Below are 24,529 nucleotides of genomic sequence, written 5' to 3'. Positions count from 1 at the left end.
AATGTTCGCGACTATGCAGCGCCGCATTTACGTACAGTGGTACACTGCAGCCTGCGGCTGGCTGGCTACTCTGACTCCACTTGCGCTTTTATGGCAGACAAAATACAAATTAAATTTTTATGGCAGACGAAAATGTAAACAAAACATTTTTGGTATATTGCAATCGTAAAATACAATAGTTTTAGTCGTAAGTGCGAACACAAGAATTTTCCGAGAGCATTTTTTGCCTTTCTAGTTTTTCTTCAATATCCTCTGTACAGACAACAGTGTGGGCTTTGTATCCGTTCAGAATCGCGTTGTAGTATTTGTGGGGTTAATCCAGTTCTGGTTTACCGTTTACTTTTCCATTTTAATTTCTTTGCGCATGGAATTATTGTCACTGAAATCGGAATACTGACCGAGTACCGGAGTACGCGTGATTTTTTATTTGGAGTTGTCAAAATCTGTCGCGGACTACTGGGAACTGCAAGCACTAAAGATGTCGGATGCCAGCACGGATGCGGATGCAGCTGTCTTTGCAGTCCGCAAACGTCGACCCAATGCCGCAGCAAAGAGAAAAGTCACCAGCGAGGAGGCAGAGGCAGATCTCGAAGAAGCATCGGTGACGTACGTACGTGAATGCAGGCTTGAACAATATATCATGCTGTTGATGGTGACATTCTGACTGTATGTAGCGCGAATGTGCTGGAAGTTCTGGAGCAGCAGAAATCGAGGAAGAGACCACATGGAATCAAGTAAGGCACGCGTGAGGCTGTGTGTAGGTTTCGCCGTACGCATGGGAGATGGACATTTATTATTGATGGGGACCGATTGTTTTGCAGTATCGAAGACCTTGCTGGAACGGGAGCGGAACGATTAGACAATCAGTCCACTACGGTATTGTTATTTTGTTTATTCCCCCATTGCCGCGTTTTTTCCAACTGATAATTTCATGCAGTTTAGCTGTTTAATTTTGGATGCAAAGTGCTCGTATCGTAATTTGTTTTTCGCTGTAAATTTTCTAAAAAAGAGCCATTTTATGGTAAAAGTTGTTGGAGAAAATTTTCTAATGAAACACAGTATGTAAGTAACTGCAGACTACTGTTGGTTTTATATAGGAAGTGGAGCTTGCCAAGCTGAAGATGCAAACTGGAGGAATGGTCAGCTTGAAAACCGCTAGAGCCATGTAAGGACGCACAAGACTAGTTCCATGTGAATATGTGCTGTTGTATTCCATTAAACTGCAGTCGAGTTGAGTGGCTTGTTTTGCTAAGATCGTGTCGCTGTATTGTCTTGTTTGCAATTTCAGCTGTTAATTAATTTTTTGCGTACTCGATCACGACGATCAGCAAACATTTTGAATACATCCATTTCGATCACTTATCGGCACATTTTTCCTTTTTCTTTCAGGGCTTCTCTACCGAATTTGGAGTCAGGCGGACAGCACATTGATATCGGTACGGAGTTTTCCGCTGAAACTCAAAGGCGAGACGAGGATTACGACATGTAAGCTTTGTTTTATCGGGTTTTCTTTTTTCTGTTTCTCACCTTAATGATTTAACCTGCGCATAAGCAGGATTTATCACGATGGAGTTAATCCAGTCACAAAAGCTTCGGGATTGAAAAAGCTTCGGGATTGAAATTTTGTTAACCAATAGGATGACCTTCATTGAAGAGGAAATTATGAAGCGAAAAATCCGTACTGGCGACCATGAGGAGGAAAAGACAAGTTCTAGCAGTCGGTAATATCGGATGTTGTTGGACGCCGCTGTTTTAGATATTTAATGCCAATTATCCTATGAATGCAGGAAAATCCTACGCCCGGAGGATGCCTTGTTGGTTGTAGCCGAACGCTATCAAACCGACACGAAGCACCGATCAGAAGAAATGTTATCACATCAAATGCTTTCCGGTATACCGGAAGTGGATCTCGGCATTGAGTATGTTGTGGGAACAGTTTTGATTCTTATAACCTGGATCAAAAGACTTTCTTGACCGTCGCGTTTTTAGAGCTAAAATCAGGAATATCGAAGCTACTGAAGAGGCCAAACGGCGACTGATGCAGAAATACCGTGAAGGCAGCCCTGGAGATACCCGATCTAGCAAAGTGCAGAAGGAATCTACCGCAATGAGTTATGTCCAGCATATGCGATGTAATACATGCTTTCCACACGATGGTCGCCGATTCATAAACGTTTGTTAAAATGTTTTGTTTCGCTTCAGTATTTAAGGAAAAAATGTTTCTGCAGATAACTTGGACAATTATGTTGACCAAAGGGAAGCAAAGCCGGATCAAGTGAAAGCTCCCAGTGGAAACAAACCTTTACCAGAACCTGTCAAGCAGCCTTCGTTACCTTCTGCAGGTAAGCATTGTGAACTTAAAATACCAAATCAGTTATGCCTGACCAGAAGAGTCAGAATTTCGGTTGAAAATTAGACAAATATTTATGTTAAATGTGGTCACTAAACATCTCTCCGACTCTCACGTGTATAAATACTACTGAAGGTTGTCCATTTTTAGCACAGTTAATGCTTTGCTTTGGTTTTCAGAAGCGCTTACCGGGTCAGCTAAACCATCTGATGGTCAGTGTTTCGACAGATTTAAGAAAAATTTCATGGAGAAGTTGGAGAAAGATAAGAAATCAAAGCGGGATAAGTGATTTTGTGGGACAAGGAATGTGGGTTTTAACTTCCGCTAAAACTCACAGTGCATCTGGGATGATTATAACCTATTGAGTACGGATTCAGCTTGTGCTACACTGCTTGATTTCTCTAGTACGCCTTTGCAGTATTTGCTTTGTGGGTTTAAAACAAAACCAACATTGTTGAATTTTTAAGCAAAATATTTTAATGGATTATCAATGAAGTTACTTAATTTCATGTCACCCGTGTAATTTTCGTACGCAGGCAGAGATATAATCGAAAATTCGAACAAAATAAAAAAAACGACGGTAATAACTATTATTACCAGCAATTTCAATTAATTATGTAATTAAATGTTGTACAAAACGATCATCATGTACAGATAGCACATGTTGTTAGCAACAAGCACCAAAGTTTAGGTTACAGTTACGAGGAAGACAACAATATTAAAAAGTACATCGCTGGAACACTTATCAATAATCTCCCCTTCCCCTGCCACGACTAGAGCCACGGCCTCGACGTGGTCGTCGTCCTCCACCGCGCTCCCCACCGGCTCCTCTTGGCGGGCCACCTCCACGCGGCCGACGATCTCTTCCTCCCCATCTTTCTCCCGGCCCTCGATAATCCACTCTACACACAGTCGCCATATCCTTATCGCAAAATATGCAGCCAGATCGTTCCGCACCGTCCTTGTCCTCCATCACCAGCGTCCGGCTTTGACATCTGGGACACGGATCCAGTTTCACTCTGATTTTCTTCAAATCTCCCAAGTAGACCTTGAGAGTGCACTGATTACAGGACAATCGGCGCTTCTGTCCTGACGAGGTTTCCAAGACCAGGTTACCGGTATCACATCCGTAGCATGTCCGCACAGCGTTGGTCGTCATCGAATGCGGACAACTGGGATGGGTGCACTTGTTGCACGGGGCATTCTTCGGCATATCCGGAAAGGGCGGATTATTGTAGCAGTATGGACAGAGGGGTGTTCCTCTTGTTGCCGTTGTCCAAAAAATAAGGTCATAACTAAAACACCAATCCACATCGTTAAGGACAATTTTGCTGTTCAGTTATACAGTGTGTAATGTACAATTTCACAGGTTATTTAAAAGCTAAACTGCCGCAGTTAAAAATATTCGATTAAGAGCTTACCCGTCTAACGGGCATTTCAGTTCCTGATGCAGCCCAATGTTTCCCTGGCTCGGTAGAGATAAGGCTTCGTTACAAAAATTACAATACAAACGCGGAGGTTTTGTAGTGATCAGTTTCATAAAACGTTGGCATTTCCCACATCTTCCAAACGGTTTCCCAGACTCATTTAATGTTGTGAAGGAGGAGTGAAATAAACCCTCCATCAACATAATTTTTTCTATAAAATAGCGAAATTTCCCCTTGAAAATCTTCAGGGTATGATCTCGGACGGCAGCGAAATCCGCCTGACCCTGCGCGATTAAATTTAACTGCTTCTCCACGGCGGAACGCATTGTGGACAGCACCAAATCTGGATCAATTTTCTCATATCCGTGAACAAGCATAATACCCAGCGTAGTCGGAATTAATTTCCGACCCGTCGTGCTGACGCCAACATAATTTCTTTGGCATATATTGTTAATGTGGACGGGTATACTGGCGTCAGTTCCGATGCCATGTTCTTCCATCAATTTAATTAATTCGCTTTCAGACAGATAATCCGGCGGACTGGTTTTTCTTTCGATCAACTTCACTTCCTCTACTTTCAAAACCATCTTCTCTTTTATATCCAGCATAGCCGAAGAACCAACGGCCTGCCACGGCAATACTGACGTAAAACCGGGATCAATCAATTTTGTAGCAACAATTCGGAATTCTTCCTGTCCGAGCATAATTGTGGCCGTCGTTTCGGTGTAGACACAATCCGGCATAATGGTGGCTAAAAAGTGACAGCAGATATATTCATACAACCTCCAGCCTTCTCCCAGTGTGGCTTCTGTAGCCGCTTTCGCAGGTGTAATCGGAGGGTGATCACCGACATCAGTGCCTTTTTTCGGCTTTTGAATGCCGATTTTAAAAATACCAGCCACTGTCGAAGCAAATGCAGAACATTTCGATAACTCTTGCGCAACCTGTTTAAGGTCGAAATTTTCTGGATAGGAGGAAGTTTCTGTTCGGGGATAGCTAATATAGCCTTGCGTATACAGCCGTTCAGCGATCTAAAATACAAGCAAATAGCGGCAACATAAGATATTCGTAGTGAGAATAGTGACCGCGAGAAGACTGGCTATACTGTGCCAACGTTTTTAGCCAAAATAGCAACAAAAATTTAACGCGGTATCCTGTTCTCGGTATGTTGAAGGAGAGAATAAATTGACCGAACTTTCGTTTTTATGATATGTAGTAAGTATCCAATGTTTTATCATGTTTCATGGCTGCAAACCTTTATGTACTCGTAGAATTCAATAAAAAATTTTCATGATAAATCTGTTAAGCAATTTATAGTGGGTGGAAAAGCCAGAACGCAGACAATAAAACCGGAATTTTTTTCTGGTCAATAAAACTGTGCGCTTGCAGAAGTTTACCTGCATAGCATGATGCGGGGCCATCCCCAGTCCCGCACTAGCCACCCGAAGTAAACTAACGGTATTCAGTGCATTTGGCCGCTGTTTCCGACACTCCTGGGTCGCCACCGAGACGACTTCCGCCGTTTTCAGATCTTTTAGATTCTTTAAAATCATCTCCGCGACGGGACGGTTGAACATCGCGCTCCTTGCCCAGGACGGCGAGAACTTCTCCCCCGAAGGTGTCACCAATACTGGCTCCGGAAACCAGTATGGCTCGGGCTTGAATTGCTGGATTTCGTCGTGACGTCGCACGCAAAACGCCAGCGTCGGCGTCTGACACGGTCCGAACGATATCGTGGCGCTGTTCAGATCGCCAAATTTCCCATTAAAATGCCTCGTCTGAAAGCGTGTAAATGCACATCCAATACGCAGATCCAATTCCATTCGAGCGTCAACGGATAGTGATTCGTTCTTATTGGGAAACACCAAATTGTTCATAGCGTGCTTGATGTCCTTGCTAGTCAGAGCGCTGAATTTCGCTCGATAAATATTTGGTTCACGCGAGGTCGGCTTATTCATGGCGGCCGTGACCGATTGGATCACTGTATTAATAAAATTAAAATCAAGCCATAAAAATCAATATAGAATTTTCACAGTTAGACAACAAAATTCTCCAGTAGCGTGGTAAAATATCTCCGTCTAATGAAATTCGACTACTGCAGGCGGATATTTAAATAATAACAATAAAAACTGCCTGGTCAAGAAAGCAAACAATCATAGTACATTTCTACAACAAAATATTCAACGAACCTTCAAAGCAAATGTTTTCCCCTTCTTTATCACAATCCAACCACAAGACCAATAAATCAGCGCCCTTGGCTTCTTGATGCAACAATCGCGGGATCGCCAGACTGGGATTGGCTTCAATCTGCTGAACTGGACAATCAAAGAGTTCAGCCGGATCGGTGGCATTCCAGTTGTTGAAACGGCCAGGGAAATCCACTCCCATGACATGCCCGCATGTGCTCGTCATCTTGAAGAATATCGGTTCGCCGCTGTTCGGCCACTGTCCCGTGAATTCGTGCACGGAGCAGGCGCGGTTGAATGCTTTGCGCGAGTTCAGCTTCCCATTGGAGAGGATCTCCGCGATTGTCTGGGCCAAGGACGGCTTTTCTGCAACCATCAATGCGGTCCGCATTCTACTTGACTAGTAACTAGTTGTCTATAATGTGGGAAACGAAACCCTGGAACTGAGTGGAACTGATCAAATATTAATATTATGAAAAGCCAAAGACCGTGCCGTGCCGCACGGAACTGAAATTTATGATTTCCGAAGCGGCAATCCGCAATGAATCCACCAACTACGGAACAGAACTATTTACTGTGCAGAAAAACGAACGATGTCAACAACACAAAACACAAATAAAAAGATGGCAAGAAAAAGATAAGATCTATAAATATTTGGTCCTGACAGGCTCAGTGGCAGCGAGACTGGTGCACGACTTTAAATGGAAACTCCCGCAGGCGGTCGTCAGCAAGCTACCGACCACCCTTGTCCGGCAGTCTTTACAAACCAACAATTTGCATGTGCTCTGCTTGCCACAGGGTCCTCCACACTGCAACGATTTTATCGCATACAGTTTACGCAACGCGCAGTGTTGATTTGTCGATGCTTCATGCGGAGTGGTGTTACGTACTTACTTCACAGAAAGGTTTTCGAAATAGTTTTTCATTGAGGAATCTGGCAGTTGTAACGAAGAACCCATTGAATAATTAGTTTCTCGTCCGTTCTCGACACTGAACATGGATCTGAAGGATCTGAGCTTAGACGCAGCGCGATCCATTGCGTTTTGTCTGAGCGAACCCGCGGAAAAGTATGAGAATGATCCTGAAGTGGAATTCCTGTGGGCCATGAAGGTATGTCTGGCGTTGTGCGGACGTTTACCCACAATTTCTACCTAAAGGACATTGTAGGCGATGGAGCATGCTGAGGTGCACTTCAACTTGGTGTCCTCGGTGGATCCGCGTCGTCTGCGTCTGACTGATCACGACGATCGTCTTTACACGGACTTCAAGAAGTCCTTCCCGGATTTTCACTTGAGTCCGCTGGTGATCGAGGAATTGAAGAGCGATGAAGCCAAGGAAAAATGGCGCACTTTCATGAAGGAGTACGAGAACGACGTGGCTGACTTCAACTACGCGACGCTGTTGCGCATTGGTAAGGGAATGCGAAACAGTATGACTGTATGTCAGTGTATGGTGTGCAATAATTCGGATTTTTTTTATTAGATTCTTTTGGTCTGGCAATTTAAGTAATTTGTTGATTTTTCTCTAGACGCTAATCAGGATTATTCCGAGACTAACACTATCGTGGTGCCGCGCGTTCAGTTCGTGGTGCTGGAAGTGGCGCGCAATCGCGAGGGCTTCAACGATGAACTGCGCGCTAAGTACGGAAAGAAGGAAGCGTGACATACGGGGAACCATCATCGCTCGCCAAATGACATGCACCTTTTTTGCGAATTGATGGACAGCAAATTCTTAATATCACGTTCTGATTAACCTCATCACTGGTATCTGTTAACTGCATCGGTTTCATTTTTAATACGCGAATTTGCTGTTGATTAATAAGTAGCCTCGTGCTGTAGTTGTGGTTTATGGAAAAATTTTCATGCGATCGCTGAGAAGCGAGCGATGATTAGACTGTCATTTCACTTTTTCGCACGTTCCTCGAGCATCATAAATTCATTAATTTTTTGCAAGGATTACACTTATTATTTGTCATAAAGATGTTCATGTTCAAAATATTCGTGTTATAGTAATAGTTGTATGGTGTGCGTTGCTTTCTGTTATATTTTTAATCGTTAATGATAGGTCAAGGAATAACACTCCGCAAGTGTACAGTATTGCGACATCGCACAGTCAATGTTTACCATTCTTTGTTCTGGGAAATGTTTTTCTTCCTTGTGGACGAAAAGTCGGGTAGTTTCTGTCAATAATTTTCAAAGACCAAGAAACATCAAAGCTAAACTCTCTAACAAAAACTTTAAAAAAACAAAAAAGCTTTAAAGGCAAAAGGAATAATACAAGAGAATCAGTTTGAACAGCCTAAACGCTTACGTCCACCATTCGAAAGCCGACGACTTCATTCAGCATCACAGTTGTCAATTCTGCCCACACTAAGAACTTTTCTTCATTTGTGTAGCATATCGCAGATCAGCAGCTTTAATCATTTCGTAGAGCGGGACCAGTATCTGCGGAGGATAGCCTTCTGTTTGGGCTCTTTCAGCAAGCGGCTTCAGTCGCTCTTGTTGAAACTTCTCGATGGTCTTTTTCATTCTGGCCAACTAACATACAACAAAGTTATATGTACAGAGGAGGTGTTAACTTGGAAGTCAACTTTATGATCTGTTGATGAATCCAGTTTAGTACTGTATTTAAATACCTTTTCTCCTAGTGCTCTGTCTGTTACAGGATAACATGCCCAGTAATGTCGTAAGATCTCTGCAAGCGATGCGTATACACCCCGGATTTCTTCTCGAAGCGGTTCCGGAAGATGAGAATCTAAAATTAGATATGTAAGCGCAAAGTTGGAAACGGCGCATTTAAATGTTGAGCTAACTGGACTAAAGACTCCATCCAACTATTAAATAATCTGACCGCTAAATTGCTTTGTTGAAGGCATTAAATCTTGTTGCTATTGCTTTTGGTATAAAAGTTTGTTTAGTTTATTATTAAAAACGTGATCGCTCACCTATTCCGGTTTGCCGGCGATTTTTTTCGTTAGCCACATCATGAAGCGCTTGCATGGCCATTTTTGATGAGATAGCCTGTCCATAGATGAATTTAAACAGTTTAGCAGTTAATCCATATGTGTCGATACACAGATCATAGATAATAAGATAAGTACAACAATTCCACCTTACCATTCTTCGTTTGATAGTCATATCTCTAACATGGGCCTTCAACGATTCGTGCCGCTTTTCAACATGACGCCGGTCCACCGGAAGGGGGCGCTTTTTCGACGGTGCTCGATGGTAGCGGTCAGTTTTTTTCAGATTCAAAGAGGCTCGACTGGGACCAGTGTCGTTCTGAAGGATTTCCAATTCGTTCTGGACCGTGCTCCCGAACTATCCGCATTAAACACAACTTATTCACTACAAAATTGAGAGTAATAACGATATCCTTTACTTTAGGCGGAAGATATGTATCCTCTCGCACATCCATGACATTCACACTGGAACTTCCGGGAGTGGAAGGCTGACTATCAACCGCTGAGAACAGCGTGGATTTTCTCGCCTCGGTTGTGTTTAAAATACGAGTAGAATGCTGGTTGAAACGCTGGATCAGCTGAGCGCTCGAGATACTCACAGATCGCTTCTGATTCTTCGCCGACGCCATTTCGTTAGTATCAGGACGGAACACATTCATACCAAAGCCCTAAATAAGGACAACCCTAACCAAAGCGTCGGTAACTGTCAGAAACAAACAGCATTTACCTCTTCATCGTCTAAAGTGCCATCCGATAAACTTTTTATGTTTGCCGAACTGTCTTCGATCCCTCGCCGCGAACTTTCCAGTAGTTCTGAAATAATGCATCCAAATTTGTAAAATTCGTCGATTAGCAAGTAAACCAATTTCTTATGAATCAAAATAAGACGCTCACCTTTCTCCTCCATTACAGCAGCATCGCCGAAAATATTATCGGATGCACGGTCGACTGCGCGGTCACGGTGAAAGTAATGCGACTGGAAAAAACGCACCCAAAAGTCTTGTTCCGTCAGTTGATCGGGAACTAGCTCGGCATGCCGCTTTTTGACTACACCAAAAAGCAGCAATTAGATTATCCAAAAATAACAATCAGTTCACATCCAGGTAATCCAGATCTGCGTCAAGAGAAGCACGCACCCGCAGGATAAGTCTTAAAAATTGACTGAATAATTTCCGGAGTCAGATTGTAGCGCATGGAATTTGTTCCGTCAACTTTCGGGACAACATCCGCCAAAAAAGCAGCCGAAATGCCGGTATCTTGACCGCTGTTTCCGGTAAGATTTCGCAGCTTCTGCAGTAGAAATCCGGCACAATTTTAAAATCTTCATCAACAATATTCACGAAAAATCGGGAACGAACACAATCATACTATGCATACATCGGCATTATGCGCCCAGAATTCGTCCGCCGTCATAAGGCCGTTTACGACAAGATCTTTATAAAGCTGGAACAAGCGGGGGTTCTCTCTTAGAAGCCTGAAAAATTTTTTGTATGAACTGTGTATCACATACACCACATAACGAAATCATGGCACATGCATGAATTCACAATTTTAAATAATAGCGTTCGTCGAATTAATATCAACTACTTCACTGTGCAACACTAGAACTATTTTTATCTTACTTATTTTTGTCTTCCAGTTCCTTATTAATTTTTCTCTTGAATTTCGGCAAAAGCTGCATCAATAGTTCTTTCACGGAGTTCCGGTCTTTTAGCTGATCTGCTTGTCCCTTTGCATTAATAAAATGGAAATTGAAGCTTTCGTCATTTTGAAGAATAATTTGCAGCTGCACTTTGCTTTTGCCTTCGGCGGAAATCTTTTGCACTGTTAACAAATAATAACAAGATATCCCGTTTAGGACCGACACACTATCTTGCCTGCTATTAGTGCTACTCGTTACTCGTATCCACTGATGCCAATCAAAGTAAGCGAAAACCAAATCCCTATTTTCACTCACTTTTTATATTGGAGTAGTGGTAGGTCTTGTCGAAATTATCCTTTCCTGCGATTTGGAAAGCAAGATTCTGCGATGTCATGTACAGGGAGCCCTTCTGATTCTGATGGCGGACTTGTTCAATCACCAACAGAATCTCTTCGCCATGGCCATTTGATTTGCTAGAGCGAGCCATTTCCGAATGGCTCAGATCTTTTCACACACCAGAGGCAAATGCAGATAGTCTCAGCGCTGTCAGCTCCGAGGATCAGATGTCACGGCGCTGATGATACCTCGAAGAAGTAAACGGATCAAGAATGTTTATGAAATCTCACGTTACCGTTATGAACACTGTTCCGCAACTCGGGAGTTATCACGATGTTATTCCTGAAAGTAAGGAGCAAGGACTACAATTAAGTATGTCCGAATAAAATGCAATAACAATATATCAACTTTCAAACGGCAGGAGGCGAAAAAATCAAAGACAATTTTACGACATTTTACGACAGTCCAAATCTATTTTAAACAACTTAACAAACGTACCAGACTCACCAGACGCGGACAAATCAGATAAACTTAACGCGAGTCGGAAATAGGACCGTACGCGTAGAGCAATTACGTGATCGACTGGTCTTTTAATTTTACGACCGACAAGTAGAAAAACCAAAACTGCAAAAACCATAAATGTTATTAACCCATGGTACTCATAAAAGAACATTTTATTGAGAAGCCGGCATAGATTTGTCAATTCACATGTGTTATCATCGTGGACGACTCGAGCAAACTTTTAACAGCGATCACCTGAGATATGCAATTTTCAGATCACCAAGTTTAGTCGCAAAAGCTGATGAGGTAAGCATAAAAGCACTGAGAAATTGCTGTGGGTTTACCGCAGTCTGATCCGTATTACTATTCCCTAGTAGCGTTAATGATTTGTTGCAGTGTTGCATCGGAATAATCGCGCATGCCTGGAACTTGGGAGAATTGGTTTGACTGATTTTCAGCCTCTTATGGAGACGTGTCCTGATCTCCTGTCTTTTTATTACGTTTTTACTGGTTTATACCATCTTCAGTCTCCCAGCAATGGAGGCTGGCGGAGAAACTGTATTCGGAAAAACTGCGCAGCAGCAGACCGCTGCCGATCCGACCATGGTGCCGCTTTTGCATATGAACGGCATCGACAGCCAGAAGTTAACTCCCGACCATCTGAATGGGTTGGTTTACGAACGCAGCAAATCTCCGGTGTCCGTTTCAGCCCTGAGTAAAACGACGGTTACCTCCGTTGTATCAGCTGCGGAGAACGATATGGATTTCCTGTTGACGAGTCTGGGCGCACCCGGTCGGTATCAGGTGCTTCTCTTTGCTGCCTTAATCTCCTGCATGATCCCGGTTGTGTTTAGCGATCTGTGTGGAGTATTTTATGGAATTTCACCGGTGAATCTTGTGTGCAATGGAAACAATATTTCTGAATCGGAAGCAAGTGATTTTGACGATACAGGAATAAAATATATGAATCACAGTTTATTGCAAGGAAACCTCGCTTTGCTACAGAATCTCAGCTGGTCGCCGCAAAATGACACCTGTGATACATACAGGACAGTGATATCCGAATGCACAAATATTTCCTATGTATTTGAATATCCCTGGGTGTGGACAATTGTTTCCGAATGGAATCTGCTGTGCGATCGGGCATGGCTGGAGAATTTCTCTATAACGATTTATTTTGTTGGCGTCATGATCGGCAGCATTGCATTCGGTAGTTTGGCCGATCGTTTCGGACGGCGCAACTGTATTATTGGCTGTTATCTTGGCTACCTGCCGCTGTCGATCGGGTTAGCGTTTGCACCTTGGTATTGGTTATATGCAGTATTTCGATTCTGGGTGGGATTTTTCATTCAGGGATTGCAGAGCGTTTGTTTTGTTCTGCTCATGGAATTCTGTGCACCGAAATATCGCGAAATTATGGGCGGCCTGGAAGGGATCGTGGCGAATTTTGGTATAATGCTTTTGAGTGGGATTTCGTATTGGTGGGGAAGATGGCAGTATATTCAGATTGCAATCTCGGTCCCTACCTTTTTTGCATTGTGCAAAATTTGCCTGCTTCGTGAAAGTTTACGCTGGCAGATGGTCCATGGAAAAACGAAGAAGCGCGGGAGAGTGTTATCAAAATTTTGCGATGGAATAAAAGCCCACCGGATGGACATTTGGAAGATGTCATTGGTACGATTTTATTTGTTTTTTCGCATCCAAACACTACAGGGAATGTTTCTTTCCGGTAGATGTAATGGTAGCCTAATATTGATGGTTGAAAAAAAAATTGTTTGCGATCGTCGTGTAATTTTGGTGTTGAAAGTCCTGACATTTCGTAGTCTTTGCCGGTTTGGTTTTACTGACTTCGGTTTGTTAAAAATGACAATTTCTTACAGTCTCTGTTTTTTTACAAGATTACTAATATGATTACTAATTGTAAAAAGAGTAAAAAATGAGCAGTTTAACGATTCGGCATTAGTGTAATTTTATCGAGTTTCGTCGACAATTTTTTTGTCCTGTAATATCTTTAGATGGGGAATGCTAATAATTGCTAAGCTCTGCTTGCTAAGGAAAAGTGCATGTTTAAATGTGCGATAATTTTATACATTATTCTCCTTTGCAGATCAAATAAGCGATGCTCTAAAAGCCGAAGAAACTGTCGAAGAACGGTATTCATGGCTAGATTGCTTCCGGACGCCCAATATGCGCAAATACACCATCTTGCAGTGCTTCATGTGGTTTACAGCTCTGTTTGTTTATTACGGAATCTCGTTCGGTATCGGTGATTTGGGCGGCAATATCTACATCAATACATTTGCCTCTTCCTTCGCCGAATTCCCCGCTGCAGCCATCGCAATCTTCACGATGACAAAGTATGGCCGCCGAAGACCGCTGATTGTGTACTACTGTTTGTGCTGTCTGTTTCTGTTGTGGTGCAGCATTTTTGACCTTTGTCGGTAAATCTGATACCAGCAGTGATGCCTGGAATTTGGAGATTTTACGAACTGTCACTGTGTTCGTTGGTCGATTTTTCATTGCGGGAACATTTGGTATTTTGTTCGTCTACGGCAGTGAATTGTTTCCCACTATACTTCGGAATACGGCATTCGGATTATGCCTCGCCTGTCATACGTCCGGTGGAGTGATAGCGCCCCAAGTGCTGCTCTTGGGCGAAGTGATACATACTTCGGTGCTTTTCTTTGTTTTTGCGGCATGTGCTCTGCTTTCGGCGGTGTTTGTGCTACGGTTACCGGAAACCTGGAAAATTAAAATGCCGGATACGATCGAAGAGGTCGAAAACGTTACCGGTGTCCTGGAATGTGATAAAACAAAGCCTTTGTAAGATGACTTCTCTGTTCCTGAATAGTTTTCTTGTGGAAAGAGCTGTTGAGTGTATGTTCCTCTGGTTTAGTTCCTTATCCAATGTCCCAGAACTGATAATATTATTTTTAGCTTGTGCATTAAAATTAATAATTATTGAGTGAGAGTTTACCACGCTATGGGCCACCTAATCCATGTTCATTAGTCTTCTGTCTTTTGAAAGATAATAATCTCTTTTATATAGGAAAAATTGCACCGGCAAATTAAAATAAGTTTGAAATAATTATTATCGGACACGATAAAACTATGTAACAACATTCCAAAAAATCAAACGATCACAAATAGTTAAGTAATTGTTAACACTGCTTGACCGAACCAAAAGATTACTGCTGGGCCGTGCTGGCCAGCTGCTGTATCGCACCTTCTATAAGTACGAGTACGTACCGTGTTGTACATGTGCTATTCCGCACTCTGCAGCTCCAGACTCTTTTGTGTTGGATCGTTAATAGCACTTGCTGTAAATAATAAACGCTTAAACAGTTTGTGAATTCTACAATTTGCAGTCAACTTCGCAGTGATCTTTGATTACTATTTACTGATAATATTTTCATGGTATTTCCTGAAAATTGTTTCCGTTTTTACGTAAATTATTATGGTATGGGTTTGTTTTCGTAGCAGCAGGTTGAATGAGAGAAACTGCGCCATGTAAGCCCTGAGCGCGGTAAATAATTGCCGTACATCTTCGAGAAGCGTCCACATTTTTGTGAATCCTTTCTGTATAATTCCACACCTCCACAATGATCCGATTCACGGATCAGCTGTTTAATTTTAATCACCTGGCTGTTGACGATGCGGAGCTGGAGCCGAAGCGTCCAAAACGTGGCTGCGCGGAGAACCAGCTGGCGCTGGCCAGTATGCGTCTGTCCTTCGGTGAAACGGAGATTAGTCTGCTTCGCCACAAGAAAACGCCTTCGGATAGTATTCCTATTTTCGCACAACGACAGCGTGGAGATGAGTATGAAATGCTGACCAAATACGATAAACTGACTCTGGAACAACTATTCCGGAAAGAATGCTCGCTGTCCGGGGACGCGAAAACTGATACAGCGTCTGCTAGGTTTGTAATTTGTTCATGCGTTTCTGCGGATTTTATGCAAATTGCAGGATGTGCTATGTTTTTAGCAGCGATAAGAAAAATGTGATACTCTCTCCGAACTTCCGTATTCGTACGGGAGGGGTGAGTGCGGAGCGTGATGAAGAGGAGTTCCTCCTGATTCAAGGGAAGACTGTGATACGCGGGAAAGGATTAAACGCTGATTACCAGATTTTGTGCGAGACATACGTCGTAGAAAAGCCTGTTGTTGACGCTGTTTGGTAAGAATTGATGGACATGGGTATTTTTTAATTTCTGTTCCTTTTTCGGATGGCTGCTAGTTCTAGTAGGCTAGAAATCAACAGTTAAAATGTATATTACATTAACATAATATTCGTAAATCTGGCGACTGACATTCGTTAACATTACTAATTTACACAAAAAAATTTTTATTGCATGGCAGACAAACTTGGATTTTCATGGGATTTTGATATGTGAAGATAATTGCTTAATTCAAACTTTTCTCTGGAAGTGATGCTTATTTCCGGTTATTTTTAAGGTGCACTTTTCGCCACCACGATCGACACGTGAAACCGCAGCACGCCACTCTGACGCCACGGTTAGAATCTTTCTCTGCGGTGGAAACGGTTTGTCTCGCTCAACAGAGGAAATTAATCATCCACCGCGACAATGGCGAGCGGTACGCCTTCAACTGCGGTTTTCCCATTCGGAAGCTGTGGAGTTGTCCATTGGGATTGTTAGTGGAGAGGGATCCGAAAATTGCTTCTGATCTAACTGATATCACTGGTTATCCGAGGCTTTTCTCCTTGACTTGCCATCTTGATGAACCGGCACCAATTCTGTTTCTTGGTAAATAAGATATGAAATGACGATCAATAATAACTACGAAATTAGGCAACAGCATTACCAGTTTCGAGATTTTTAAATGACTTTCATGGTTATTAAATGATTTGTACCACTTTCTGTTGTATTTATATTGCAATTACTCAAAAGCGTCGCATTGCATTTCTTACGATATTTCACACGTTTTCGGCTGATTTAGGAGGAGATACGGATCAGTCCGCATCGCTGTTATTGCATCCCGAGTGCGAAATCGTAGGCACCGTGGACGATCTCCCGTTGATTTTAATATTTGATCCCTCGAAGAACACACATTCGTTATGGTTTGCGCGCCTATCGACTGCGGAGGATATTGAACAAGCGTCAGAAACGCTACGGAAGCAGGCTTTAAACGGCAAAGGATTGCATTTCCATCGGACTTCTGATTCCAAGCATCCCCGAAGACTGTCCAGTACGCTTCCGGATGGTACGACTTCCTCTATTGCGACGAAATCTCCTATATCACCAGCAACAGCCTTGGCCAATGGTGGTCCACAGTCTTTCAAAAAGCCTTTCGATCTCTATAAAAAGGCCCTCGTGACGAGTTCCGAGAAATTCTCTCCCAAAACGACTGAAGTTGGCCCGTTAAAGTAAGCCTGCTGCACGCTCTTTGTGAGAGCATCGATCAGTTTTAAGTATTATGTTATGTTATTTTGAGTACTTTTTACGCTAGAATTTATAATAAAAAATTCTGCTTGTTTCCTTTCTTGAAAATGTTGTTAAGAACGTTGGTAAATGGGTATCGTTAGTGTTACCGTGTTTTCATGTTCTTTGTCGCTGTAGCTTGATGACTCCTGGTAGCGGTCCTTCCGGTTCCATGACTGGGATAAGAGATCGCGCTCCTTTCACAATCGGCCCTCTTGCCACCGATATGTTGTCGTCGATTACGTCTGCAACTAAAACCTGTTCAGAAATGTCGATCAGCACTTCCAAATCCTCATTCTGCTTTCCCACCTCACCTGTCGGCTCTCATACCGACCATCTGAATGTCCCCGCGCAAGAGCTGATGGATCTCCGATCACCGGTTGCATCTCTTGCACAGTCAAAAATCATGTCCATGCTATCGAATACAAGTATTCCCGGCGAGCACACCTCAGGATCGTTAACCCGTAAGCATAAGCCCGCTGTGTCGCAGCACAGCTATCTGCGCAAACCGCCCCGGCTATCCCATCCGACGCGAACGGTAACCGACGAGCTGGCCTATCCCAAAGTGGCAATGGTTCACATCTGGTCGGATGCGTCTGAAGGAATACGTCAGTCACTCGGCAAGGATGTTTTTCTATTAGCAAATTGTGGAAACGAGTATTATTTTTGTTACATCCTGCCATCACATAAAGTCCTGCGATGTATCCGGTTGATTAAGGAAGATGATGTGCAGCATCTTCAGCTGAGACTAACGGTGGATACCGAATCCAGTATTCCGGCACTGAGTGCTGTACGTATTGGCTGCAGTGAATTAATGGTCGTTTTGGATCCATCCCAACAGTTGGTGGTGTACAGCACTCCGGATAACCAAATCTATCGTGTGGATTGCCGGTTTGGGGCGGCGGCGGCTGGTAAGATGCTTTTGCCACTGGTAACATTCGAGCCACCGGTGGCGTCCAGTCCGGTGTTGGCGGGTACTACAACCACCGTTCTAAGCCCTAGTTTTTCTCCTGTACCGCATTTGGGCGAAACTCCCCCGATTTTATCTACAAAATCTGCTACTGTGACCCGTTTAATGCCAACGGGAGGGAACAAGTTTGTTATGATTACGGATAACGAATTCAAGGTGTGCCGTGTGGTTTCCAACTTGACGACCGATTTAATCAACCGATGTTGCGCTGTTCTCCGGCTCATCTTACCGCGCGACATTTTCAGCAAAATGAAAGCGGGAATGGAGAAATCGGTATTGCAGATGGAGAATTTTCGACAAGTTGCCGGTCGCTGGGATGGCTTTTTTATCAGCATTTTGCGCAGTGTCGGATGCATCGTTAAAGTGGCCACCTTACCCGATATTGCTGTACATCAGTCTGACTGGGAATTATTGTCATCATCCGCGTTTGCTAAGGTTAAACTGCCTAAGCAGCATGCCATCCGCTCTGAACACAGCGACAGAAGCGGAAATTACGATAGTTGCTCAAAGGAATAACCGAGTCTTGAAGAAGGTTTTGCTGTGCCTTCATCTCGTCTACGATGAATCTCGTTTGTGCTGTCTCTGGAGCTGTGAGCGACAGTGTATGGTTTCTTGGTTGCTTTTACTGGCCAAACTTCTTGAACTACCTCGGTATGTGGAATTTTATCAAGCTTTGCTGAACACTGATCAGGAGAAATCTGGAAGTGTGAAAGTGGAACTGGTTGGAAATGCTGTCTCGGAAAAAATTTTACCCGATAATCCGCCCGATTTGTTCGCCTCTCTGGAAGGGATGCTCCGAAAGCGGCCGCAGAAGTACGGTGAAAGTAAACATTTGATGGAGAGTTTTTGTCAATACTTGATACATTGACTTACAGCTAGTAAACTCAGTCAGCGCTTTTAACAGTAAGGTACGAAATTTAGCAAAACATGTGAAGGGGAATATTGGCGTATTGCGGTTTTTTTGTCGGGAAGTAATGTTGACAACTACAGCGTTCACATGTTGTAGGTATCCAATAATGCAAGGAGTGAACCCGATTGCTAAAGACATCGTACTTCTTGTCTCCAACATGTCGAGCCATACCAAAGATGCATCCGATCGTATCGTGCAGATACTGGAGCGGAATTATCTTTCATCAGAAATGTTTTCTTTATTGCCGCATTCACTTCGAACCGCTCTGCAGCACCGTTTTGCCCAGATGTGCGAAGAAGTCCCGTTTGAATTGACACCCGATCGTCTTTTCGAGATGGCCAGACGAGAAGATGCCCTACTATGCAGGCAAGCCGTAACCGGAAAAGGTTTACGTGACTTCTGCGTGAGCGAAGTTCAACGGAAGGTGCTCAGTAAATCTGATAGCCACGATGCATTCCGCAAGCGGACGACACCGTTGCCTCATAATCTGATTACCAAACGGTTTGCTGGTGATGCGCGATTGAGAGAAGCGGAAAAGTTGTTGACTACTTCGGAGCCCGTAATTGTACCGCTGAACGCCATGCATTCTGCTAATGAGGTGGATTTTCGGACGGCACAGCAGACGTGGCTGAAAAGTTTGCTACCAAGGATTTTGTCATTGCCGGTCGCCCGAGGAATGCTGTGCCTTCGTACGGAATATGCTTATGCTACAGAAAAATTAAGTGCACCGGAAATGGTGTTTTCTGGTGTTGAACGAGGGACAGGACGAAAGATTTCTCTTAAACCCGAAGAATTTACGACTGGATATGATTTCTGGCCTCGTTTTCATAATGGTAAGATAAGAAAAACGTTGGAGCATTTAAAATTATGCGGTGTTAAACTGATTAGGATTGATTATCTTAAACTCTTCGCTAAATTAACATCCACGAAATTAAAAAAGTTAACGGGAAAGCAACCAGCTAGCTGAGAGTCTTGTGTGGTAAGAAAACATTTTATAATAATCTGTGAATACCAGGTATATTGTATTGGCTTTTAGCGGTTGGATTACATTTGATTTGCTTCAAGGTGTTGCCACCGGACTACGCTTACGCTGTTACGATCAAGATGCCATCCGGTTTGACCATCATTGGTTGGCATTTAATGCGGCTCAGTATACCAAACGGGAATCAGTGGATTATGCGGGAATCTTTCTTGGCATGGCCCTGAACGGCGCTGTCGATATCAGAACCGATCCAATGGACCTGCATAATATGCTGGTTCGTTTAGAAGACTCCGTCAGCATTGCTGTTATTCTAGGGATGGCGTGTGTCAACAGAGGCACTCAGGATAAGCGCTACTTCCGAATGATCAGTCTGCATATTGTATCGCTTATTGAAGATCCAAATGTGGAATTGTTGATACCACAAAATATCTATGTGGCATCACTTCTTTCTCTTGGCTTGCTGTACAAAGCATCGGCTAATCGTTTTATCAGTGAACGGCTTTTGGAAGAAATTTGGACAGGACCACCACCTGAAACCGATGGAGTATCGCAGCCGGCGAGCAGCGAGCGGGAATCAGCGTCATTAGCTGCTGCAGCTGGGCTGGGATTCGTGTTGCTCGGTCTGGGAAACGAGAGCGCTCTCGGCCTGGCTGATTTAGAAATACCGCAGCGTCTAAGAACTTATATGGTGTGTAATTGATAGTTGTGGTTGATAATGCCGTTTAGGTAACGGAAAGAATTAACTTTGATTTGCTAAGCCTTCGCATTTTCATAAACCTTCTTCATATTTTTTTAAAAATTATGGTAGCTGTGAATGGAATTTTGTTTTGTCACACCTTTGGAAAGTTTGAAAGAATCTAGAAATTTTCGTGATTAATCTTTAACGATTATGTACTATTATGTTTACTATTTTGCTGATATTTTAAAAATGGATTTTTTTAAAAATTCGTAAATGTGAATACTTTTTGCAGATCGGCGGTTTGCATGGAAAATGCAGCACCCAGTTCAAACGCCCTGAAGTATACCAGTCCTCAACATTTTCAACTCAACGGCGAGAAGACGAACAGTCAATTAATATCCACATTACCGCACCTGGTGCCATTCTGGCCTTGGCAATGATATATCTGAAAACTGAACGGCGCGATATAGCCGATTGGATGGCCATGCCGCAGACTCTGCAGGAACTAGATGAAATTCGACCGGATTTTCTGTTGCTCCGTATCGTAGCCCGTTCTCTGATAATGTGGGAGTCAGTGGAGAACAGTGAAAAATGGATTAGCAGCAACTTCCCACCGTGGATTTTGAAGAATGTCTTTTTAAGCACCACCGATATGGAAGCGCAGGGACTGGATGTGGTCAGTATTACACAGGCCTACTTCTTCATTCTAGCGGGCAGTTGTATGTCGTTGGGATTGAAGTATGCGGGAACGGCGTCGGAAAAGACCAAGACGATTTTCATGACAACGGCGCTTATGATGATTAAGTGGTCGGAGGATAATAATTTAGCACGACAGTGTAGTCAGAGTTTGATGCAGACCTGTCTGACCACGATTGTTGTGGCCTTGGCCAGCGTTATGGCAGGGACGGGAGATCTGGAAGTGTTTCGTTTGCTTAGGTATGCCAGTAGCCTGTAAATTTTGTAAGTATTCTAGTAAAAGGTTGTAAAATTCGTGTCGAGTGCAGTAATTGTTAGTCACTCGCTTCATGAGTATGACAAATATGGAATAGTGAAAAATGCGGGTGTCTGATAGTTCATATTTTATATTGTTAGATACCTTCATGGGAGGAGCGGTGGACCGCGATCACCCATTACATACGGTCACCAAATGGGTGTTCATATGGCGATCGGTTTGTTGTTCCTCGGCTGCGGCATGTACACTTTGGGCACATCGAACGAAGCCATTGCGGCCATGCTTTTGGCATTCTATCCGATGTGGCCTAAGAATCAATCGGACAATCGGTACCATCTACAGGCATTCCGGCATTTGTACGTGCTAGCCGTGGAGAATCGCTTGATGATGACGCGCAGTGTTTATGGTGGTCAGCCGGTCGAGGTTGCCGTGCGCGTGGAGATGAAAGACTCATCCAAAAACATTGTCTCCATGAAGAATCTACTCATGACACCGTGCGTATTACCGGAAATCTCCAGCCTCCGGAGCGTATCGGTGGCGTCTGGTGATTCATGGCTGACATTCACAGGAAAAGATAACTGGGTTCAAATGAAAAAGCTGTTGAATAACGGAGGACTGGCCGTTTATCCGCCAAGCGGACTTCGAAAAAATCACGATGTGCGGTTGTTCTTGATGAATTTTAACGGTGGTGTACTGAATCAGATTGACCGGTTGATGTCGCGCCCGGCGAATGGACACCAGACGATGAAAAAGCTCTTGCAACAGCAGCATTTATATTTCTCTGATCTTGGATTAGCGGGTCTGTTTGAGATTGCTAGTCGAAACTTGATGGGAAATAGTGCCACGAATTTGACCGATGATCAGTGGATTGCATGGATTCTGTACGAATGCGCCGGATACGGCCAGACCGATGCATTTATGGAGATTATGACATTTTCAAAAGAAACCGATACGACGTTACAGCAGATCGCTGCAAGGATTTTATCGGAGAATTCAACCGAAAATGACGAGAAAAACGGGAAGTGGAAAACACGACTGCAGAAGCGAAATTTTCTCCACATTTTGTCGGGAAATGCTGACGCGGTGTGAAGTTTTTCTTTTGTGTTTACTTTATTTTATTTTGTAAATTGTTAAGCCGACATAGTCGGTGTTTTGCCGCACATTCTGCGATGTTTGTCTAACTCGTCTTTGATTCGTTATGAACTTACGAATGATAAACCGACGGAAAAGTTAAAAGTTTTATCAGTCAGACCTCTGTTTTTCATTATTGATTAACCGTGAAAGTAGTTCATCGCTGTCTATGAGGACATCGATAAGAAGACGAAAACAACGATAAAATCACAAACCGCACATAAGTTATCTCGCTTTATCACAGAATGCTAACATTTTACCGCGAATCAGTATTCTATAGAACTATAGTTGAACCAGGCACACTGCAAGGAAAAAATATCAAAGTAAACCTCTGCGCAAGCACTTCCATATCACAAGGGTAAATGCGATCAACCAATCAGCTGCTGATTATGCAATCCAATCCATTACTCTGTGAAAAGCCAAAACAAACAAAGTGTGATATGAGCTACTCGTACCTACTACCTACGCAGAAAGACCTGGATCTACACTGGATGTATACTCGTACTTAAGCAGCCGTGTTAGAAATTTGCAGTTCACATTTGCATTTCGCAAAAACTGTTAGAATTCCATAGCACTTTAAATTTTAATTGTCATAAGATCCAGATTTCTTTCAGTTACGGCAGTCCGAGCGGTCATTTAATCATTTTGATTTAATTCTCAATTCTCACCATGAGCCGTGCCAGTACCGTCGTCAATAAGCTGCTGAAGCTCTCCTTCGACACCTCGTCCCTTCTCTTCAATGAACTACGTTTCCACAATCATACAGCCCATCATCTGGGAGCGTTGTATTTTCTGGGAGAAAATGACAAACGCATCGAGGAGATCTATCACCACGCTATGGTGGAATCATCCGATCCCGATGTGCCGTCGCCGCACACCATCACGCGCGCCAACTGGCGCAGTATCCTGGGCGATCGCCAATTTTGCAAGGCCTATAAAGATTACTTTGAACAGGAGTTGCCGGCGGAAAACTGGCGGGAGAAATTTCTCCAAATTCTGTTGGAAAACGAACCTCATCCATTGATCAACGGAGTGATTGGCGGTGTGGTGCATCCGCTGATTCACATCGGATACGCGCTGGAATTAGACAGCAGACTGGTCGCGGTGGAAGCACTGACACAAGCCGCGGTGTGCTACGATAGTCTGCACGATACTGTCGACAAGCTGCAACGCCCGCAAGCGGGTACGAAATCGCCGATGGAGGTTTTTACAGGCATGCGTGCGGATAATCGGCTGCCGATATTCGAAAAATCGGACATTGATAATATAGAGAACTGCGTGAAAATGTGCAACGATCGCATTCTGCAACATTTCAACCAGTGGAAGATGAACAGCACGCTGGAGAAGACGATCGAGGATTTGTTCGATGTATCACTTTATATTTACGGCGCGACACATCGTCCCAATGAAATTGTCTTCGATTTCTTCCTCTTGCACTTACTGACGGCAATGCATGCCGTTCGGGTGACCTTTCCATATCTGAAAGATCCCAAGATCGCCGAACATCTGCTGCTGCAGTTTTTCTACTTTGCCGGCGTTCTGTATGTTAATCAACGGCGACCGGAAATCAACGAGAAGTTGATTGATGATTACCAGCTGGACGCTACGAAGACGTGGGAATATGTGGTGGATCGTGCGATTAACACCAAATTGTCGGAGGATTCCCATTTGGTGAAAGTCATACACACGCTGCGTTCGGCGGAAAAAGTGTACGGAAGCAAAAACGGGCTGTATCTGAAAGCAGCCGTGAAGACGGTAGACAATTTGGATTTGAATATAAAGCACCCAGAAATAGACATTCCGTTCCCGTGGGTGGTCGCACCGGAGGACCCGCGGCAAGCCAAGATGAATGCACTTCAAAAGCAATAATCTTATCTAATTACATTTTTCGATAATTTACATGCTTCTCCGCGTCTTTTACTCCTATAATTGCAGTTCCTTGTGGTTTGTGGTGATTTTTATTGTGACCGGCGTGGATGTTACATGAGCAAAGTACGCACGCCCAATATCTATATAATTACTCGTACAATATTATTAATTATTGTTATTGACATTTGT

The 24,529-nt window shown here is 43.4% G+C and overlaps 6 protein-coding genes and 1 pseudogene across 6 annotated transcripts; 5 read left to right on the top strand and 2 right to left on the bottom strand.

Annotated features, from left to right (window-relative positions):
* Positions 1 to 104: 104 nt before the first annotated feature.
* On the top strand, positions 105 to 2,941 carry LOC129587889 (splicing factor C9orf78-like). Its single transcript, XM_055481833.1, has 10 exons — positions 105 to 606; positions 675 to 734; positions 822 to 876; positions 1,098 to 1,165; positions 1,390 to 1,485; positions 1,638 to 1,721; positions 1,788 to 1,919; positions 1,990 to 2,132; positions 2,229 to 2,342; positions 2,530 to 2,941. Exons 1-10 carry the CDS (start codon positions 479 to 481, stop codon positions 2,637 to 2,639), a joined length of 990 nt encoding a protein of 329 aa, XP_055337808.1. The 5' UTR covers positions 105 to 478; the 3' UTR covers positions 2,640 to 2,941.
* LOC129587888 (DNA topoisomerase 3-beta-1-like) lies at positions 2,814 to 6,625 on the bottom strand. The gene is made up of 4 exons (XM_055481832.1): positions 5,967 to 6,625; positions 5,175 to 5,758; positions 3,772 to 4,808; positions 2,814 to 3,645 (listed from the first exon to the last, which is right to left on the bottom strand). The coding sequence occupies exons 1-4, from the start codon at positions 6,352 to 6,354 to the stop codon at positions 3,096 to 3,098; spliced, it is 2,559 nt and encodes an 852-aa protein (XP_055337807.1). The 5' UTR covers positions 6,355 to 6,625; the 3' UTR covers positions 2,814 to 3,095.
* A 159-nt stretch (positions 6,626 to 6,784) lies between these two features.
* LOC129587712 (protein PBDC1-like) lies at positions 6,785 to 8,020 on the top strand. The gene is made up of 3 exons (XM_055481579.1): positions 6,785 to 7,073; positions 7,131 to 7,374; positions 7,492 to 8,020. The coding sequence occupies exons 1-3, from the start codon at positions 6,960 to 6,962 to the stop codon at positions 7,623 to 7,625; spliced, it is 492 nt and encodes a 163-aa protein (XP_055337554.1). The 5' UTR covers positions 6,785 to 6,959; the 3' UTR covers positions 7,626 to 8,020.
* Positions 8,015 to 11,364, bottom strand: LOC129587711 (general transcription factor IIH subunit 1-like). The gene is made up of 11 exons (XM_055481578.1): positions 10,883 to 11,364; positions 10,548 to 10,749; positions 10,303 to 10,399; positions 10,062 to 10,215; positions 9,820 to 9,972; positions 9,653 to 9,738; positions 9,345 to 9,593; positions 9,080 to 9,283; positions 8,908 to 8,983; positions 8,599 to 8,717; positions 8,015 to 8,500 (listed from the first exon to the last, which is right to left on the bottom strand). Exons 1-11 carry the CDS (start codon positions 11,052 to 11,054, stop codon positions 8,333 to 8,335), a joined length of 1,680 nt encoding a protein of 559 aa, XP_055337553.1. The 5' UTR covers positions 11,055 to 11,364; the 3' UTR covers positions 8,015 to 8,332.
* Positions 11,365 to 11,520: 156 nt separating this feature from the next.
* LOC129587713 (organic cation transporter protein-like) lies at positions 11,521 to 14,391 on the top strand (annotated as a pseudogene).
* A 350-nt stretch (positions 14,392 to 14,741) lies between these two features.
* On the top strand, positions 14,742 to 22,684 carry LOC129587689 (anaphase-promoting complex subunit 1-like). The gene is given in 10 exon segments (XM_055481543.1): positions 14,742 to 15,326; positions 15,395 to 15,583; positions 15,862 to 16,172; positions 16,366 to 16,792; positions 16,986 to 18,276; positions 18,278 to 18,630; positions 18,824 to 19,560; positions 19,793 to 20,397; positions 20,681 to 21,324; positions 21,481 to 22,684. Coding segments are annotated over 10 exon segments (5,826 nt in total). The 5' UTR covers positions 14,742 to 15,006; the 3' UTR covers positions 22,430 to 22,684.
* A 456-nt stretch (positions 22,685 to 23,140) lies between these two features.
* LOC129587871 (uncharacterized) lies at positions 23,141 to 24,340 on the top strand. The gene has a single exon (XM_055481814.1). It carries the CDS (start codon positions 23,141 to 23,143, stop codon positions 24,338 to 24,340), a length of 1,200 nt encoding a protein of 399 aa, XP_055337789.1.
* The last annotated feature ends 189 nt before the right edge of the window (positions 24,341 to 24,529 follow it).

This window comes from Paramacrobiotus metropolitanus, unplaced genomic scaffold, assembly GCF_019649055.1.
Source record: "Paramacrobiotus metropolitanus isolate TYO unplaced genomic scaffold, Prichtersi_v1.0 Parri_scaffold0000026, whole genome shotgun sequence".
NCBI classification, from domain to species: domain Eukaryota; kingdom Metazoa; phylum Tardigrada; class Eutardigrada; order Parachela; family Macrobiotidae; genus Paramacrobiotus; species Paramacrobiotus metropolitanus.
Note: the sequence above shows the minus strand (reverse complement) of the source record. Positions and strands in the feature narration are given on the sequence as shown.

Excerpts from the sequence above, each read along its gene's own strand:
- LOC129587889 (XM_055481833.1), top strand. The coding sequence starts at position 479 with ATGTCGGATGCCAGCACGGATGCGGATGCAGCTGTCTTTGCAGTCCGC. Across the intron at positions 607-674 it reads CTCGAAGAAGCATCGGTGAC|CGCGAATGTGCTGGAAGTTC; the intron begins GTACGTACGTGA and ends GACTGTATGTAG. Across the intron at positions 1,166-1,389 it reads TTGAAAACCGCTAGAGCCAT|GGCTTCTCTACCGAATTTGG; the intron begins GTAAGGACGCAC and ends TTTTTCTTTCAG.
- LOC129587712 (XM_055481579.1), top strand. The coding sequence starts at position 6,960 with ATGGATCTGAAGGATCTGAGCTTAGACGCAGCGCGATCCATTGCGTTT. Across the intron at positions 7,074-7,130 it reads AATTCCTGTGGGCCATGAAG|GCGATGGAGCATGCTGAGGT; the intron begins GTATGTCTGGCG and ends AGGACATTGTAG. Across the intron at positions 7,375-7,491 it reads CGCGACGCTGTTGCGCATTG|ACGCTAATCAGGATTATTCC; the intron begins GTAAGGGAATGC and ends ATTTTTCTCTAG.
- LOC129587888 (XM_055481832.1), bottom strand. The coding sequence starts at position 6,354 with ATGCGGACCGCATTGATGGTTGCAGAAAAGCCGTCCTTGGCCCAGACA. Across the intron at positions 5,759-5,966 it reads GGAAAACATTTGCTTTGAAG|TGATCCAATCGGTCACGGCC; the intron begins GTTCGTTGAATA and ends TTATTAATACAG. Across the intron at positions 3,646-3,771 it reads CTGAAATGCCCGTTAGACGG|TTATGACCTTATTTTTTGGA; the intron begins GTAAGCTCTTAA and ends TTGGTGTTTTAG.
- LOC129587711 (XM_055481578.1), bottom strand. The coding sequence starts at position 11,054 with ATGGCTCGCTCTAGCAAATCAAATGGCCATGGCGAAGAGATTCTGTTG. Across the intron at positions 10,216-10,302 it reads TCTGGGCGCATAATGCCGAT|AAGCTGCGAAATCTTACCGG; the intron begins GTATGCATAGTA and ends TTTCTACTGCAG. Across the intron at positions 9,973-10,061 it reads TTTTAAGACTTATCCTGCGG|TCAAAAAGCGGCATGCCGAG; the intron begins GTGCGTGCTTCT and ends TTTTTGGTGTAG.
- LOC129587871 (XM_055481814.1), top strand. The coding sequence starts at position 23,141 with ATGAGCCGTGCCAGTACCGTCGTCAATAAGCTGCTGAAGCTCTCCTTC.